Here is an 18250-nt window from a genome sequence, read left to right on the forward strand (position 1 = left end):
GAGCACAGTCAGGAGCCAAGGACCGGAAAGAGGGCTTTGAGAGCAGAGCAGAGGGCCAGAGCATGAAGGGAGGGCTGCCCTCCCGCGCAGGGCCCTGTGGCCACAGGATCCCCTGAGCTGTGGACAGGCATTCAGGGTTGGTGGGGGCTGAGTGCGGGCAGTTTGATCAGGTGTGTTTCCCACAAGACCACTCGGGGGCCTCGTGGATAACACTGGGAATGTTGCTCCGGTCCCCTTAGTCACACAGCCACCAAAGAAGAGGCCTGGCTGGGTAAGAGGCCTCCTTCAAGATGAGGGGACCTTGGCCCAGAGTGGACACAGGAAGGCCATCAAGAGCTGTGGCCAGAGAGGAGGCCAGGGCTTGGTCCTGCCCCGTAGCGAGGAAGACTGGAGAAGCAGGCAGTGGGTCAGGTTACTGAGGAGGTGGAATCAGTGTTCTGGTCTGGGTGTGAGAGCCTCAGGCGGCCACTTCTCCTGCCTGGGCCTCAGTTTCGTTTGTTTGATAGGGAGATTCTAGTTCACCTTTGAGCACTCGTTTGCCTCTCACGGGTACCCAAACCTATTGCCCCGGTCCCATGGCTGGTTCCTGGCAGGGCTAGAAATGAAACCTTGCTCTCCAGTCCTCCCAGGCCAGCCTCCCATAAAGTGGTTTCCTTTGAGCCAACCCAACTTCTGTCCTTCCTGCCGAGGCCGGGGGTGGTGAGGTGTGTTGGGGGGAGCGGTGGGGAGGGAGCATCTGGGCTCCCAGTTGCCTCACTGGCTTCTCCTGGGCACCTGTGCCCATTTCTGCAGGTGACACATGGTGAGCCCCAGAAGTCCTGCTCCAAGGTGACCGACAGCTGTCAACACGTCTGCCAGTGCCGGCCCCCGCCCCCGCTGCCACCACCACCCCCGCCCCCGCCACCTCCCAGACTCCTCTCCGCCCCAGGTAAGCACAGGCTTGCTCCGTGTTTCCGGTTTCTCTCTGTGTTTTCCGGGGCCCAGGAAGAACCCCTGAGGAGAGCAGAGGACAGCCTTGCTTTCTTTGTAATTTTCCACTGGCCGAGCAGGAGGGAAGCCAAGGCCCAACTTTTCCCTGCAGTCTGCAAAACGCCTTTCCCACAGTGTGCTCCTGTGAGATGGAGAAGGATGTTTCTCCATCGGATAATCAGATAAAAGTCAATCTCCATTTGATGAGTGACTCTGCCTGGATTGTTCCGAAGGCCAGACCTTGAAGAGGGGGCAGCCGCGGACGCTGGCCTGAAATCCCCCTCCCATGAGCACGGTTGCGTTTTCTGATTTCCGTTCACGTGTAAGACAGCAATTAGTATAGAACCCAGGTGGAGGCTCTGGGAACAAAGTTACACAGATACCTCCCAGCTATTTGCAGTCTATTCTGCTAACCTCCCCCTCCACCGCAACCCCCAGTTGTTTGCCTGGATTTCATCTCTGAACAATTTGATCGTAAACAAAGGAGGGCTTCTTTAGCCAGAAAGAGCCTCAGTCCTGACTGGCAGGGGTTAAGTTCCATGTCTACAATTGCCAGTTGATAAGGTCTCTAACAAGAGATTCTGTATTTTGATTGGATCACCCAAGTTGCGGCCTGTAGAATGTGCGAGCTCATGCGTGGATCCACCTCATTAAACATATCTCTGTTGAGTTATTTGGGGCATATTTGAAATAACCTTGACGAGGTTTGTTCTCTGGTAAGCCCTGTTTCCAGGCTCTCAGTGTCCAGGCCGGGATGCAGTGTGCTGGGGGACCTTTGGCAGTTCATGTGTATTTCTGCATTTTGTCTATAGGTTCCGCCCCCCGCCCCAAAAAGTGAAAGTGCTCGTATCTCAGTTGTATCCAACTCTTTGTGACCCATGGACTACAGCCCACCAGGCTCCTCTGTCCATGGAATTCTCCAGGCAAGAATCCTAGAGTGGGTTGCCATTCCCTTCCCCAGGGATTGAACCCATGTCTCTCGCATTGGAGGCAGATTCTGAGCCGCCAGGGAAGCCCTAGGGTCCCTACCTGTGTCCAGTCTTCCCTGACACTTGTGGCACAGTGCTTTTCAGAGAGTGGCCCTCAACGTTGCCTGAAGCATTCGTTTTAAAGTGGAGCTTTACAGGCTCACTGTAACCCACCGAGTCAGAGCCTTTGGGGTGGGGCTGCGGAGTTGGCATCCTGACAAGCTCTGAGGGGATTCAGATGCACTTTAGAGTCAAGAGCCTCAGCCTACCAGGCCCTCTGCTGCGGTACCACGCAGGATCCCACTATCCCAAGATGCTCACCTTTCTCCTCTCTCCTGAAGGAAAGCTGTGGGGCCCAGCCTCAGGCCCCTGCCCCTCACTCCCTTCCCTGCCTTAGAATTCCTTCTCCCTCCACTCTTCAGACTCTAGGTCTGCGCTGCCTCCAGGTGTGTTGGTACCTGATGGATACACATCCCCCAGTTAGTCTGTTCAGTTCATCTTGTGCTAACTGAGCCTCTAGTGCCAGACACAGACCTGAAAGGCCATTCTGGTTTCTGGGATCTCTTGGCCTCAAGGAACCCACACAAAGTCACCTGAGGGAGCACAGAAATTGCTCCATTGAAAATCCTGGAGTAGTTGGACCAAACTCCAACCACAGGAAACAGTAACACTGACTTGGGTCTTCATAGTAAGTGAAATTGTTCCAGGTCCATGAGGAGGTTATGGGGAAAGGGCATCTGGGCAGGAGGAACGGCAAGAGCAAAGTCTTAGAGGTATGACTCTGCAAGTCGTCTCAGGAGGCCCAAGCCCCTCCGAGGGTTTGAAGGAATGTCAAGGGGTGGACAGTGACGGGCCTTGTGTGCCTGGCTGAGTAGGTTACATTTCATCCTGTTTCACCGTTGTTTGCCAAACATTCACCGTATCCAAATGCCTCCTGTGGTTTGCCTTTTTTTTTTTTTTTTTTTTTTACTTTAAACAGACTCACTTTTGTGTTTATACAAATTAGTCTCCAAAGGAAACTTTCTGTAACTATTCTCAGTGCAAAACCGGAATCACTTACATAAATAGAAGGTGACGGTAAAAACAAAGGCGATGGACACAAACCAGCATTTTAATGTTCCGGCCTGTCATGGAAGAGTCTGAGCTCGAGGCCTTCGCTCTTTCTGCTGAAAAGGGAGCGCAGTAGGTTGGAGAGACCTGTCAGGGCCACACGTGCCCCGTGCAGAGATGTTCTCTAGAAAGAAATCAGAAGGTTTGCAAGAGAATCAAAAGGAGCTTAAGTTTCTTGTTCTATTACCATGTGTCTGGGTGCCAGCTCTATGTGCTGTCTAAGACCAGCTCACTTACCTACAGGGACATTCACTTCCTCCTTTAGGAAACCCTGCTCTGGGTAGTCACGAACCCATGGAGGTATTAAGCAAAGAAGTAACATGCCGTCTGCTTCAGAAAGTTAACTTTTCTGACGACATAGCGGGTGGATTGGGGTGAGCTGCCTGACTGGGGTCAAGTGGGGACCCTTGAGATACTCCAGGCCCCAGATCACCTACGAAGGCCTGAAGCCAGGCGGGGGGCTGTAGAGAAGTGGGCAGGAGTGCCAAGTATGAGTGCCAGATGCCTCATGTAAGCTTGGGGCCTGAGGACACTTCTGGGTGAGAGGACAGCAGGAGTTGTTTGATTCTGTGATGCAACTTTTTCAGTTAGGAGTGGCAGAAACCCATCTTGAAGTGGCGTGAGTGATGTGAAAGCTAGAGAGAGATGTTTGGTTTTTGGCTCATGTGTTGGAATATTCCAGCAACAGGTCTTATATGATGAACTGGGTTTCTGTCTCCGTCTCTCTCTTCTGATTTCTCCTGGGTCTCCTTTTCTCTCAAGCTGGCCCAGTCCCTGTGGCTCCAGTTTCCAGGATTCCATCAGCCTTACAGTTAGTCATCTCTTCACTGGGAGAGCTTCTCTTTCTCAATCATTCACCTAAGGTGAAAGTCACCCCAAGGCTGACTTTCATTGGACCAGCTTGAGTCACATGTCCACCCTTAGACCAATCATGGTAGCCTGTGAGATGGAATGTGCTGATTGGCCGGGCCTGGGCCATGTGACCACCCTGGACAGTTGAAGTATATGGATAGGGGTTAAGGGGATGGTGGCTTCTCAAAGGAAAATCCAGGTAGAGGGGTTGTAACCTAAGGATGATGATTTAGATGCTGGGCAGGAGGAGAGTGGATGTAACACCATAGCCTTGGTATGCCTGGTAGATTAGACCAGTGATGGAGAATGTGTTTTATATACTCTCTTGGTCCTCACTGAGCTCAGCCCAGAAGCTCACCCTTGAGTACAGCCCAGTAATGTCAGACAGACCTATGGCCACATGCACAACTAACGCTCATTCTGTAATCCTTGGGGAATTAGCCTCCCCCAGGGGGAACAGGACTTCAATGCTGTGAAGCCTGTGTGGTCGTTCAGCAGGTGTGCACAGAGCTCCCCAGGTACTGGCACATGCCAGGGGCTAGGACATAAATGGTGAGCAAGAGAGGGGCAGCTCCTGTCCGCAGGGAGCTCACGGTCCAGCAGCCCGTCTTCTGCAGAGGATGTCCATGGGAGGATCCTTCCTGCCGTCTTTCTGAATACAGTGGCTCGGAGCATCTGGCTGGCTCCAGCAATAGGTGACCCACCATCCCAGTTTGGCCAGGACTGAAGAGTTTCCGAGGATGCAGAGCTTTGATCCTTTGGTCATCAGAGGTGCCTGCATCCCAGCCACTCACAAGGGCTTCTGATTTACCTGCTGAATGTTTGTTGAGTGTCTGCTCTGCATCCAGTCATGTGTTGAGTGCACTGGAGGCCCAAGGGGACTCGTCCTCACCCTCATGGCCTGAGTAATGAAAAAAAACTGAGAACACAGCTTAAGAGGCCGAGGCCCTGAGCCTGGGTTGGTGCGCTAGCACTGCCACTTCCTCTGCACGATTTTGAGAGGGCTGGTAAGATTTTTTGAATTTTATCTTGGTGTATAGTTGATTAACAGTGTTGTGTTAGTTTCAGGTGTACAACACAGAGATTCAGTTACACATATACAAACATCGATTTCTTCTCAGATTCATTTCCCATATAGGTTATTACAGAGTATTGAGTAGAGTTTTCTGTGCTATACAGTAGGTCCTTGTTGATTTTGTATTTTATATATGGTAGAATGTGTATGTTGATATTAACCTCCTAATTTATCCCTTCCCCCACCCACCTTTCTCCTTTGGTAATGTAAGTTGGTTTTCTAAGTCTTTGAGTCTATTTGTTTTGTAAATGAGTTCATTTGCATCAGTTTTTAAGGTTCCACACATAAGCAGTATCATTTATATTTCTCTGTCTGGCTTAGTATGATAATCTCTAGGTCCATCCATGTTGCTGCAAATGATATTATTTCATTCTTTTTTTATGACTGAGTAATATATATATGTGTGTGTGTGTGTGTGTGTAAAACACATCTTCTTTATCCATTCATCTGTGGTAGAACACCTAGGTTGCTTCCGTATCTTGGCTATTGTAAACAATGCTGCAATGAACACCAGGGTGCATGTATCTTTTTGAGTTATGATTTCCTCCAGATATATACCTAGGAGTGGGATTGCCAGGTCATATGGGAGCTCTATTTTTAGTTTTTAAAGGCACGTCCCTGTTCTCCATAGTAGCTGCACCAATGTACATTCCTACCAACAGTGTAGGAGTGTTCAGAAAGGGCTAGTAAACTTAAGTTTGAGTTTAAGGTGTAAGATTTTCACCTACCAATGGGGTTGACTGGAGGATTCATGTCAGTGGACACTGGACTAGTATCCATTGCTGCTAACTGTTTCATGAAAATCATTCTGATGAAGAGCTACCTCGGACTGTTAGACTTGGGAAAGGAAACAGTGCTTTGGGGAAGGATATTTAATTCTGAAAAAGGCAGGAAAGGAGGATCCAGGATGACATGGGAGAATTCCCAGGTAGACCTTGGATAGGTAGGAGCAGAGGAGGCCAGACAGTTCTTAGAGTGGCTGAAGCAGAGGCCCTGAGTTAGAAGCATCAGGATCACACAGGAGGTGCCCTGCTGTAGAATGTCCTTCTTCAGGAGTGTGGGCTTCAGGGTGTGCGTCTGGGGTAGAAGGAGAAAGAGCACACAAAGGAAACCTCTGCACCTGCTCAGGCAGACAGGTAAACACTCCTGTAAGGATAGATCAGAAATATTTGCCAGAATTGTGGGGCATCGTCCCTGTGGCCAGGCAGGTCTCCCCTTTCATCCAAATAGCACCTGCGGCTGCCCTGCTGCTCACGGCAAGCAGAATGTCCTGGGTTGGCTGGGACTCTCCTGGCTTTAGCCCTGGAAGCTCCGCATCCAAGTGTCAACTTAAAAAATAGTCACAACCTAAAAGTTAAGACGGAGAAGGCAATGGCAACCCACTCCAGTACTCTTGCCTGGAAAATCCCATGGATGGAGGAGCCTGGTAGGCTGCAGTCCATGGGGTCGTGAAGAGTCGGACACGACTGAGCGACTTCCCTTTCACTTTTCACTTTCATGCACTGGAGAAGGAAATAGCAACCCACTCCAGTGTTCTTGCCTGGAGAATTCTAGGGACGGGGGAGCCTTGTGGGCTGCCGTCTATGGGGTCGCACAGAGTCGGACACGACTGAAGCGACTTAGCAGCAGCAGCAGCAGCAGCAGCAGCAAAAGTTGAGAGTTATGTTTTATTAGATGAGAATTTTTAGGACTTCAAGTCTGGGAGACAGCGTCGCAGGTGACCCTGGGAGAACTGTTCCAAGGAAGCGAGGGTTATATAGAAGTTTTGCAACAATGGACAGGTAGTCTGAACATCAAAAGATTATTGTTACTTAAAGAAAGCCAGATATCCCAAGTTAAGAAATTTAGTGCTTTTCTCTGTATGGGAAGATGCAAGAGTCTGGGCTGTCTGCATTCATTCCTTTCATATGCATCTCAGCTGTCCTGGGCCAGAATCCCATATTTTTCACATCCTGAGCTCCCTTGGGGCTCACTGTAGGGAGTGGCTGCAGTCTTGAGGGCCACTAGACCCCAGGTATTCCTCTTCCTGAGTGCCCTTAAGGCTTAGGAACTCACTTTGGAGGCTGCAGTCGCTAATGACTGTGACATCCTTGTTTACTGACATGGCAGGGAATACTCCTTTTCTCACCCAGAAACTCTTTAGTCATCCTGGGCAAGCCGGGATGGTGGGTCATCTATTACTGGGCCACCCTTCTAGCAAAGGCAACATGGTTTTTCAGTTTATTTCTTGTTGTTTTTGCTGTGCTTGTTTTTGTTCCACCGTGAAACTTTCAAGAGCACTGCTCTCCCCATCCCACTTTCATACTAGAACTTGCTGATCATAGGGGCAGCTTGGCCCATGTTTCCCTGTGGGCTCCCAGCTCAGCTGCCACTCCCAGCAACCTTGGATGTCTGTGGAGACAGCCCTGCCCTGTCTTGCCTGATGGTTGAGAAGGATCCTGGAAAGTGTTCTTTGATGCGGAAGATTCTTGAATAGCATCTCCACTTTCTGTGCTTTGTTTTCCAAGCTCTGCCCACAGCGCTTTGCACTGTAAAATTTGCAAACTGTGTGAGGCACTAGACCAGCAGTTCTCAAAAGCAGAGTATGGTCAGAATCCCCTGGAGGGCTTGTTTAATCTTGGTTGCCAGATTCCATCGCCAGGATTCCTGATTCAGTAGGTTTGGGGGGTGGGACCAAGGATTTTGCATTTCTAAAACATTATCAGGTAAAACTGATTCCACTCCCCACCACCCTCAAACCCTACCCCAGCCAGGGTGCACCCTTTGAGAACCAGCATCCTAGAGGATGGCAATCAAATCAAGAGACTTTGGAGTCAGATGCAGCTCTTCCACTCTTAGCTCTGTGACACTGGGCATGTCTTATTCTTCTCAGCCTCAGTTCCCTCATCTGTAAAATGGAGCCAGTGATACTTACCTGCAGAGGCATTGCAGTGAAGACTGGAAATTATACAGCCTGTACTTAGCAAAGACGACATGCTTAAAAGTGGTGTTACAGCACAGTGGCTCAGCCTGGCTGTCCTGCCGTCTAGATCTGGGGTCCAGTCTTGTTCATGAGCCAAGTGGCTTGGGCAACACAGCCCTAATTGCTTGGAGCTTCAATTTCCACACATCTGTAAAATGAGGCGAATGACAATACCCACTGCATATGGGCACTTGTGAGAATTTGATGGTATAAAGTTCACACAGCACAGAACCTGGAACCCAAGTTAACACTCAATCAATGGCAGTTCATAAGTAATATTAATGATAACTAATAATAAATGATATCTATTTAGTAATAATAAATACTAGGTCACTGACCTACAAGTTGGGAGTTGTTTAAAAATGGTTCTGGCACCATTTTTAAACAGAGAAAGGAGTATCTGTTTAGACACTCGGGGAGGAAGTGGTGCCTTAAGGAGGTGTGGACACCCCTAGGTATTCAACAGTAAAGGTTCATCCAGAGTACCACTCATGCCCCATTAGGGGCAGCCATCACCGGGCTTGTGATCCCCAGGGTCAGCCCCAGAGCCCCTGGGTGGAGGTATTTCTGCAAGGCGTGGACAAGGGGTGAACTCTGGCAAAGCAAAGGAACACACATGCTCGAGGGCCCGACTGAAAAGCCCACGGCAGCCACCAGGGCTCAGGACCCGGCTGGCTTTGTAAATGTCAGCGATGGCCCACTCGTCCCCGTGTGTGACTCAGATGCTGCGGCCAAGGAAGGAGATGTGTACCAGCCCTCAAGGAAGAGCACGTACACCCCTCCACGAGACCTGCTTCTGAGGCTGATGGGGCCAAAAATAGCTATGGCAGCACAGAGGCGTGAGCCTGCATTCCCATAGAACCTGTCTTTAAGGAGCTCAAAGCACTGAGATGGATTTGGTTTTGGGCATGTATTTTATTTTTAGAAAAACCAGGGACTTCCCTGGTGGTCCAGTGGTTAAGACTTTGCCTTCCAGTGCAGGGGATGTGGGTTCAACCCACGGTCAGGAAGGTAAGATCCTGCGTGCCTTGTGGCCAAGAAACCAAAACATAGAGCAGAAACAATATTTTAGCTAATTCAATAAAGACTTCAAAGATAGCCCACATTAAAAAGAGAGAGAGAGAAAAACCAGAAAAGAGGTTGACTCCCTCAAGATTGCACAGCAGTGGTGGAGATAGGAATGGGGTCACTTGGTTCCCCTACTATGTGCTGAGGGCCGTGTTTTAAAAGAGGGAAACAAACGGGACTGTGGAAGTTCTAGAATGATTTTATTACTCACCCAGCACACTAGGAAGAACCAGTACTCAGCCCTCCCGTTTTGAGGTGGAAGCTCTGTGCTACTCGTCTCATTTAATCCTCACGTACTCATTTGCAAGGAGCTCAAACCAGTTAATCCTGAAGGAAATCAATCCTCAATATTCATCAGAAGGACTCATGCTGAAGCTCCATACTTTGGCCACCTGATGTGAAGAGATGACACGTTGGAAAAGACCCTGATACTTGGAAAAACTGAAGGCAAAAAAAAGAAGGGGGCAACAGAGGATGAGATGGTTAGATAGCATCACTGACTCAATGGACATGAATTTGAGCAAACTCTGGGAGATAGTGAGGGATAGGGGAGCCTGGAGTGCTGCAGTCCACGGGGTCGTTAAGAGTCAGACATGGCTTAGTGACTGAACAACGCCTTTGTAGGATTATACACTAGTCCTCATGTCTGCCAGGCTTCCCCTCAAAGTAGTTAACCTCAGCTTGGGCAGATCTGAGCTCAAATATTCTCCAGGAAAACCTTCCCTGACTTCCCCAGAGGTCACACCGTCCCCTGTTCTGGTTCTCTATGGCTATAGAGTCAGTCTCCCCAAAAGTTAGTGGTTAAAGAAAACACAAATGTCCTATCCTTTCCTCTAACAATCACAGAGGGTGACAGGCTTCACCAGGAGGGTCTCGCCTGGGGTTTTTCCCGTGACTGTAATCATTTGGCTGGGGCTGGAGCCATCTGGAAGGCTTCCTTGCTGGTATCTGGTGATTGGTGCTGGCTGTTGGGTGGGTCCATAGCTGGTCTTGTTCACCAGAACACCTCCATGATGCCCCCGTGTGGCCTGGGCTTCCTCTCAGCATGGCAGCTAGGGTCTAAGCTTAAGAAGCAGGTGGAAGCTGAACCCCCCTGAGGATGTAACTGAGATCATGCAGCATCATTTCTGCTGCTTTCTGCTCCTCGGAATCAAGTGACCAAGGTTGCTCACCTTCTAGGCAGAGGGAATTCTATTTTATCTCTTGGTAGAGGAATGTCAGAGAATTTGTGTACATTTTAAAACCATGCACATAGATGCACACACCCTTTGAACTTTTTTCATTTTCCTTTATAGCAACCATCCTACTCTTAAAATATCTAGTCAGTTATTTGATTGATGCCTGGGTCTTTTGCTAGATATAGGTCACTGCCATGTGTCTGCTGTGTCCACTTAGAGCTCCAGCTCCTTAGCACGTGCCTGGCACATCACAGGTCCTCAGTAGCTACTATTTGCTTCTTTTGCAAAGATTTTTACACTCTTCTATATGCCAGGCACTGTGCAAGATTTGGGGAATACAATGATGAACAGGACGGAAGGGTCACCGTGCATATGCACAGGCAGGGCAGGGGGGCTGGGACAGAAAATAAACCAAAAATAGTGCCAGAAAAATAGAAGGTGACCTGGGCTATAAAGGTAATTAAAATCATAAGACCTGATAAGGGGTGAAAGTGTTAGTTGCTCAGTCATGTCTGACTCTTTGTGACCCCATGGACTTTATCCTGCCAGGCTTCTCTGTCCATGGGATTCTTCAGGTAAGAATACTGGAGTGGGTTGCCACTTCCTTCTCCAAGGGATCTTTCCAACCCAGGGATCGAACCCAGGTTTCCCACATGGCAGGCAGATTCTTTACTATCTGAGCCACCGACTGGGTGGTCACTTAGATTGCGTGGTCTGGGGACAGGAGATGACGCTTCAGCTGAGAGCCATTTGGAGGGAAGTCATGGGCGAGGAAGACCTGGGGGAAGAGAGTTCTCAGCAGAGGGAACAGCAGTGTGAGTTCCTCGTGTGCTCAGAGTGTGTGAAAGACCAGCGTGGCTGCTGGCTGCTGGGCAAAGCAACACAGGAGGAGGCGAGGCCCAGAGGGAGGGCCTGGGAGGCCAGGGAAGGGGTTGGGGTTTTATCTTAAGTGTGAGCAGAAGCTTCTAGAGGGTTTTGAGCAGGGCTGTGGCCTGGCCTCATTTAGACTTTACAGACGGGCTCCCAGTAAGGGGACTGTCACTTCAGTCCAGGTGGTGGTAGGGGAGCCAGTGAGGTGGCCCAGGTCAGGGAGGGGAGAGGCGGTCAAGCCCTAGTCTGATTTAAGATGATGTTGGAGGCGAGGCGATGGCTGTGGTTGTAGGGGGAGGAGAAGCAAGGATGCTGTTAGCTTCTGTGGAGTGAATGAGCCTCGGGACATCACTCACAGGCTGCTCTCGGATGTTTGTGGCCTCAGCTGTGGGATAATGAAGCAGACTCAGGTGGTGCCAGGAAAGCTGGGCGTGTGATGAGGGACTCCAGGCATCAAACACAGGCCATGTCACTTGGATTGTTTCTTGTTTCACTGTCCATGTTGGTGCCAAGCTGGTCTTCACTGTCGCCATTGATGCGGACCTTGGGATGCTGGATGTTCATCATTTGCCAAAAGCAGGTTATCTGTCCTGCAATCTTTGTGCCAGTTGCCTGGTCCAATAGTAGAAGGACCAGGAAGCTGGGTCCAGCTCTGGCACTCACTCAACCTGAGATTCTGTTTCCTCATTGGCAAAAGGGGAATCAGGATGTGGTCCTCCGAAGGTGCTTGTGGGAACATGAATAATATGTGGGCCTACCCCAGTACCTGCTGCATTCACACTCCCAGGAAACAGACTCTTGTCAAACCTCTTATCCAAACAGGTCTCAGCTCCCACATCCATAAAGAGGACTCGCTCTGCCCTGTGTTTCCCTCAACACTGATCATCAAGTGTGTGCTCAGGCATTTCTGACTCTTTGCAACACCATGGACTGTAGCCTACCTGGCTCCTCTGTCCGTGGAGTGACAGAGGGGAATACCCAGCAAGAATACTGGAGTGGGTTGCAGTTTCCTCCTTTAGGGGATCTTCCCAATTCAGGGATCATGTCTGGAGTTCTTGTGTCTCACGCCTTGGCAGGCAGATTCTTTACCATTAGTACCACTGAAATGTGACTTTTAGTGCCTAAAATTGAGCATCTGATATCCGTAATATCTTTCATCATTTCCTGCTCTTTTTTAAAAGTGATTTTTAGAGTTTATTTGTGTTTATCGGAGTCCAGTTGTTGTACCATGTCATGTTAGTTTCTTCTGTAGAGCAAAGCAAATCTGCTATATGTGTTCGTATATCCCCTCTTTGTCACCAGGAGCATTGAGTAGAGTTCCCTGTGCTATACAATAGGTTCTTATTAGTTATCTGTTTTATTGATTTCATTTTTGTAAGTGCTGAATTTTATTTTTCCCATTTAGTGCATGGAATTGTCTTTCATGTATTTGCTTGTATCCAGCAAATAAAAGATTACAGATTCATGTTAATTTACTCAACAAACCTATATTTAGGGAATTCCCTGGTGGTCCAGTGGTGAGGACTCTGAGGTTTCACTGCCAAGGACATCGTTTTAGTCTCTGGTGGAGGAACCGAGATCCCACAAGCGTCACAGCAGAAAAACAAATAAAAAAACTATGTTCATTGGTTTATTGAACAAACGTTTGCCAAGAGATAGGTCCTGGGGCTGCAGAGATGAACTGTGCATTGCCTTGCCTGCCTTTGGCTGGATGCCTGAGCCCCGCTACATGTCAGTATCCCCTGGGAAATGATTGATGTCTGGGCCCACCCTCAAAGGAGGTCGTTCTTGCATGAATCGAGGCTGAGACCCTTGGCTGTAACCAGAGGTCTGAAGCAGGAAGGGATTTGTGCTGAAAAAGAGAAGTGAGGTACAATGGAATTGGGGCCAAAAGGCCAATGAGACTTGCCCATGAGTGACCTCTCAGTACTGCTTCAGGCTCTGTGATGACCCCAGAATTGGGACCAAACTGGCTCCTACCCTCCAGAATTCAGAATCTTGTAAGAAGTCTAGACTCAACCCTGAGATGAAAATAGGAAAACACACATCTCGGCAAGAGCGCACATCCAGGTCAACATGCACTTTCTGGGGGCTCCAGATTCACCGTTTTAACCATTTTAAAGTATATGATGGTTTTCTAAAGCATAAGGCTTTTAGTCTATTTACAGTGCTGTGTAACCATCACTACTATCTAGTCCCAGAGCATTTTTATCACCCCAAAAAGAAGTCCTATACCTCCTCGTACACCCCCTCTCCCCCGTCCTTGGCAACCAGTAATCTACTTCCTGTCTCTATGGATTTGCTGTTCCGGACATTTCACATAACCCTGGGTGTTCTAGGGCGCTCTGAACCTCAGTTTCCTCATCTCCCAGTGAGGATGAAGCCTCCTCCCTCAGTGTTATTGTGAGGGAATTCAGAGGGCGTGGGTAGGGTCTGCCCACTGCCTGGCACAGGTCAGGGAGGACGTGGCTCTGATAATGGAAGGGAACCCTGCTCGGGAAGGGGGGTTGGATCCTGGTTAAAGGGCCCCACCTGTTGCGCTGAGATGGAGGGCTGTTTCTGACACCCTGTGACTCTGTGTGGACCTTGTTTTCCTCTGGGCTGTTGAGAGGTCACATGAGCCTGAAGGTGACGGTGTTTAGAACACTGCCAGCACAGGGTGATCCCCCTGTCAGAGTTAGCTGTTTAATGTTATTACAGATTTCATCTAGGATGTCCCACGTGCATCTTGGTCAAAGCAGCCAGCCTGACCTGTTAGGTTTCTGATCTAGTCCCTGAGTCAGGGACTGTTGATTACCTTTGTCCCGAGACAGCTCAGAGCTTAACGTGGAAAGTGCACACGGAGTGTTTGAATATATGAATGCATGTGTGACTAAGTGAGACAGACAGAAGAGAAACTGTCCAGGACAAGGGGTGGGGGAGAGGGAGGGACTGACATTTGTTTTAAGAGTCTGCCACTTACCAGGGATCACTTGGGACCATGTCTTATTTGGGGCTGGACGGAGGTGGGGTCTGTTTCTTCAACCAGAGCTACAGCCCTGGCAGTTGCAAGCCCAGTCAGCAAGCCCAGGAAGGGCACGAACAGCATCTGCTACAGGCTGTCCCCTCCTTCCATCATGATTGCCACAGGTGACCTTGACCCTGGTCAGACCCCAATGGGTCCCAGTCCACACCTCTCTTTAGCACCCAAGAGAGCTCATCCATGTTCAAGCGAGTGTTCTCCTTTCATAAGGATACCTAATTTATATATTTAAAGAGCAGTAAATCATTCACATACATTTACTCATTCAACAAATATATGGAGAGCTCTCCGCTGAGGTCACAGACTAAGGAGGATGCAGTGGGTAAGAGAGGGTGAACCCAGGGAAGAGTCAGTGGAGCACAATCAGGGTTCTGCCTTATCTCATGTGGATTTGGGGATGCCTATGGACAGCCAGGGGAGGCAGAACACACAGGAGTTGTAGGTTCAGTGGAGTCTAAAGGGGGTTAGTCCCCTGAGAGGAGAGGGTCTGTCCTAGAACAGATGTCTTGCAGGGGGCCCTGGCTGAGCTGAGGGGAGTGGCTGATTCTCCAGGTGAGGCCCGGGCGTGCTTGGCAGAGGGAACAGCAGGGGCAAAGGTTGGGAAGCCGCACAGAGCCAGCCCATCCCAGTATTGGAAGTTATGGGAGGCGTGGTGAGAGAGGAGTAGGGTCATGGCAAAGCCTGACAGTGTGCAGGAATCTCTGGCCCACTCTCCTGGAGGTGCCGAGCCCAGGAGGGTCTGAGTGGAGGGCTGCCACCTAAGCAGCCTTTACTCAGCCCTGCCTGGGGACAGAGAGGAAGGAGGCTAAATGCAGTGGATGGGGAGGAATCTGTGGCCTGCACTAGGCAATGGCTGTGGGCAGACCCAGATGAGTCCATTCAGGATTCAATGACCAGCCACTATCAGGGATGAGGGAAAGGGAAGACTCTGTATCACAGTGTCTGATCAGGTTCCGCCTTTGGAGATAGGACACAAAGGGGGAGAGATGGCTGCAAGAGTTCCAGGCTTTGCCACTTGCCATTGGAGGTGGCACAGGACAGCAGGGGAGATGGTCAGCTGGTGGGTCTGGAGTTGAGGGCAGAGGTCTGACCTGGCCCTTTGGATGGACTGGGAGCACCAGTGGGCTTGGTACCAAAACCACTGGAGATCAATCGCCTAGGGAGAGTGTGGGGAGGACAGAGTCTGGGGTTTGGGGGAAGAGGGAACCCAAAAAAAGGGCAGCCAGAGAGGAAGGAGGAAAACTAGAAGAGGTGAGCGGGGAGAGGGTGAGGAGCCAAGGGCTGGAGAGAGCTCATGGGATTTGTAACCAGGTGCTGATATCTACCCTCTTGCATTCATATATCTGCTCCTCAAGAGTGGAGAAGAATGAGGGGGGAGGAAGTTGAGAACTGAAGCAAATGTGTGGCTCCCACTTAGGGACCATTGGAAGTCAGGTGGTGATAAATTTAGTCTAATCCAGGGAGGCTTCAGGGAGGAGGTGAGTACTCTTATGGGAGTTCGGAGGCAGAGTCCCCAGGATGCCAGGAGCTGAGGCTAGGGGAAGCAATGGCAAGGCCCACAGACGTTTATTCATTCAAATATTTCTTGAGCCATTCTACATTCCAAGAGCTTGGGCTATACCATGGAACCTTTGTAGGTGCAAAGCTGACATTCTGGCAGAGGAGAGAGAGAAAACTGTAAACCCAGCAAACCTGTGGGCTGTAGAGTATGCTAAAAATGTAAGTGCTGTGGGAAAAAAATTGAACTAGAGCAAGCCAAGCTTGGGCATCGTGGAGGGAAGACAGTGCTGGAGGGAAGATGGAGCAAATATGTGAAGGTGAGGGAGCAAAACTCAATCATACCTGGGGAGGCTGTCTGGTGGAGAGGACAGCCAGGCTGAGGCCTGGGGTGGCTGAGGAGCAACTGGGGGCCAGCGGGGCTGGGGGGGAGTTGGGGTTTGGATGGGAAATTAGAGTGTGAAGAGGCAGACAGAGTGGAGCCTGACTGGCCCTCGTGAGGGCATCTTCTGTAGTTACTGTCCAGTGGGGGCCCCCGTGGGGCTCAGGTCACGATCTGACTCACCCCTGATAGGATCAATTTGGCTGCTGTGTTGAGACTAGACCAGATGGTGGGTCAGGGTAGAAGCCGGGAGATGAGCTAGGAGGCTGCTGCCGTAATCCAGGTGAGAGGTGAGGACCTCTAGAAACAGGTGGCACCAGAGGGGTGAGAAAAATGAGACTCTGGATGAGGGCACATTGCACATCTGAATAGGCTTGGTTCCAACAGGGGTGTCCTGGGCAACCGGGATAGGGAACTGCGAGGGGTGGGTGGACCCTGAAGCTCCTCCAAGGCAAGCAGCACCAATGGAGCTTGGGAACCTGCCCCAGCGATGCTGGATGGGGACTGCCCCGGAACCAGGACACAGCCATTCGGCTTCAGGTCCCAGACAGCCCCTCATAAATGCTCCAGTTCGTGCAAGTCTCTGATAAAGGGCTTGTAAGTGGGCTGGTATTGGTGTAATTAGAAGGGGGAAAGGAGTTCTGCCTCTGCTGGGTGATGGATGAACTCCCCCTACCCAGTGCTTCTGGTTGTGAGACCCGAGTCCTTCATCACTGTCATGGCTCTGTGATCAGCCACGCAGCCTGGGTTTGCCCCACCAGCACCCACCAGGACCCTGAGACTGACATTCCCAAAGCTGCCTCTCGGGTCTTCATCCTGGTACCCAGACCTGGCCCAGGGCAGAAGCCTGCTGTGGAGGAATCATCATGGAAAGTTATTGCTGTGGGTACAGGAAGAGAGTTGAACTCTATAAGAAGCATAGTGATAGTGTCTCTGAAGAGAATCAATGTTGACAAATGAAAATAACAGTAAAGAGGCTAAATGTACTCAGAAGCAAGAAGTTACTCTTTTTTTTAACTGAAGTTATTATATAATGTACTGAATTATATATATATATATATAAATTACTGAAGTTATTATATAACATTATATAAGTTATAGGTGTACAATATAGTGATTCACAAGTTTTAAAGATATACTCCATTCCTGATTATTATAAAATATTGGCCGTATTCCTTGTATTGCACAGTGTATCTTTGAACTTATTTTATACATAACAGTTTGTACTCTTAATCCCCTACCCCTATACTGCCCCTGCCGCTTCCTTCTGCCCACTGGTAACCACTAGTTCACTCTCTATATCTGTGAATCTGCTTCTTTTTTGCTGCTTTAGGTGTAACATTAGGTTGTTTATTTGAGATTTTCCTTGTTTTCTGAGGTAACCTTGTATCACTATAAACTTACCCCTTGAACTGCTTTTGCTGCTTCCCACAGATTTTGGATCACCGTGTTTTCATTTTTCTTTATCTCTAGATATTTTTTTTATCTCCTCTTCGATTTTTTCTTTTTGCCTTTTCATACTGTTCATGGGGTTCTCAAGGCAAGAATGCTGAAGTGGTTTGCCATTCCCTTCTCCAGTGAACCACTTTTTGTCAGAACTCTCCACCATGACCCACTGATTTTTTTCAGTGTTCCACTGGTTATTCAGTAACATATTATCCAGCCTCCATGTGCTTGTGGGTTTTTCCCTTGTATTTGATTTCTAATCTCATAGCATTGTGGTCAGAAAAGATGCTGGTATGATTTCAAATTTTTCCTAAATTTACCGAGACTTGTTTTGTGGCCCAGCATGTGATCTATCCTGGAGAACGTTCCATGTTCACTTGAAAAGAATGTGTATTCTGCTGCTTTCAGATGGAATGCTTTATAAATACCAATTAAATCCATCTGATCTAATGTGTTATTTAAGGCCTGTTTTTACTTATTGATTTTCTGTCTGGATGATCTGTCCACCAATATAAGTGAGGTGTTAAAGTCCCCCACTATTATTGTATTACTGTCTGTTTCTTCTTTTGTGTCTGTAACATTTGCCTTATATACTGAAGTGCTCCTGTGTTCTGTGCATACGTATTTACAGTTGTTATGCCTTCTTGGACTGATCCTCTGATCATAAAATTTCACTCTTTTTTATTGCTGGGTAGCATTCTATTGCAGAGAAGGTGATGGCACCCCACTCCAGTACTCTTGCCTGGAAAATCCCATGGGCGGAGGAGCCTGGTAGGCTACAGTCCATGGGGTCACTAAGAGTCGGACACGACTGAGAAACTTCACTTTCACTTTTCACTTTCATGCATTGG

General features: G+C 49.2%; 1 protein-coding gene across 3 annotated transcripts in view; it reads left to right on the forward strand.

Annotated features, from left to right (window-relative positions):
- The window catches only part of PRIMA1 (proline rich membrane anchor 1), a 72124-nt gene that overhangs the window by 7751 nt on the left and 46123 nt on the right, over positions 1–18250 (forward strand). For all 3 annotated transcript variants that reach the window (XM_006060733.4, XM_006060732.4, XR_003105102.3), the window contains exon 3: positions 793–928. In XM_006060733.4, the coding sequence (XP_006060795.2) occupies positions 793–928 (136 nt within the window). The remainder of the gene's footprint in view (positions 1–792; positions 929–18250) is intronic.

This window comes from Bubalus bubalis, chromosome 20, assembly GCF_019923935.1.
Source record: "Bubalus bubalis isolate 160015118507 breed Murrah chromosome 20, NDDB_SH_1, whole genome shotgun sequence".
Taxonomy (NCBI): domain Eukaryota; kingdom Metazoa; phylum Chordata; class Mammalia; order Artiodactyla; family Bovidae; genus Bubalus; species Bubalus bubalis.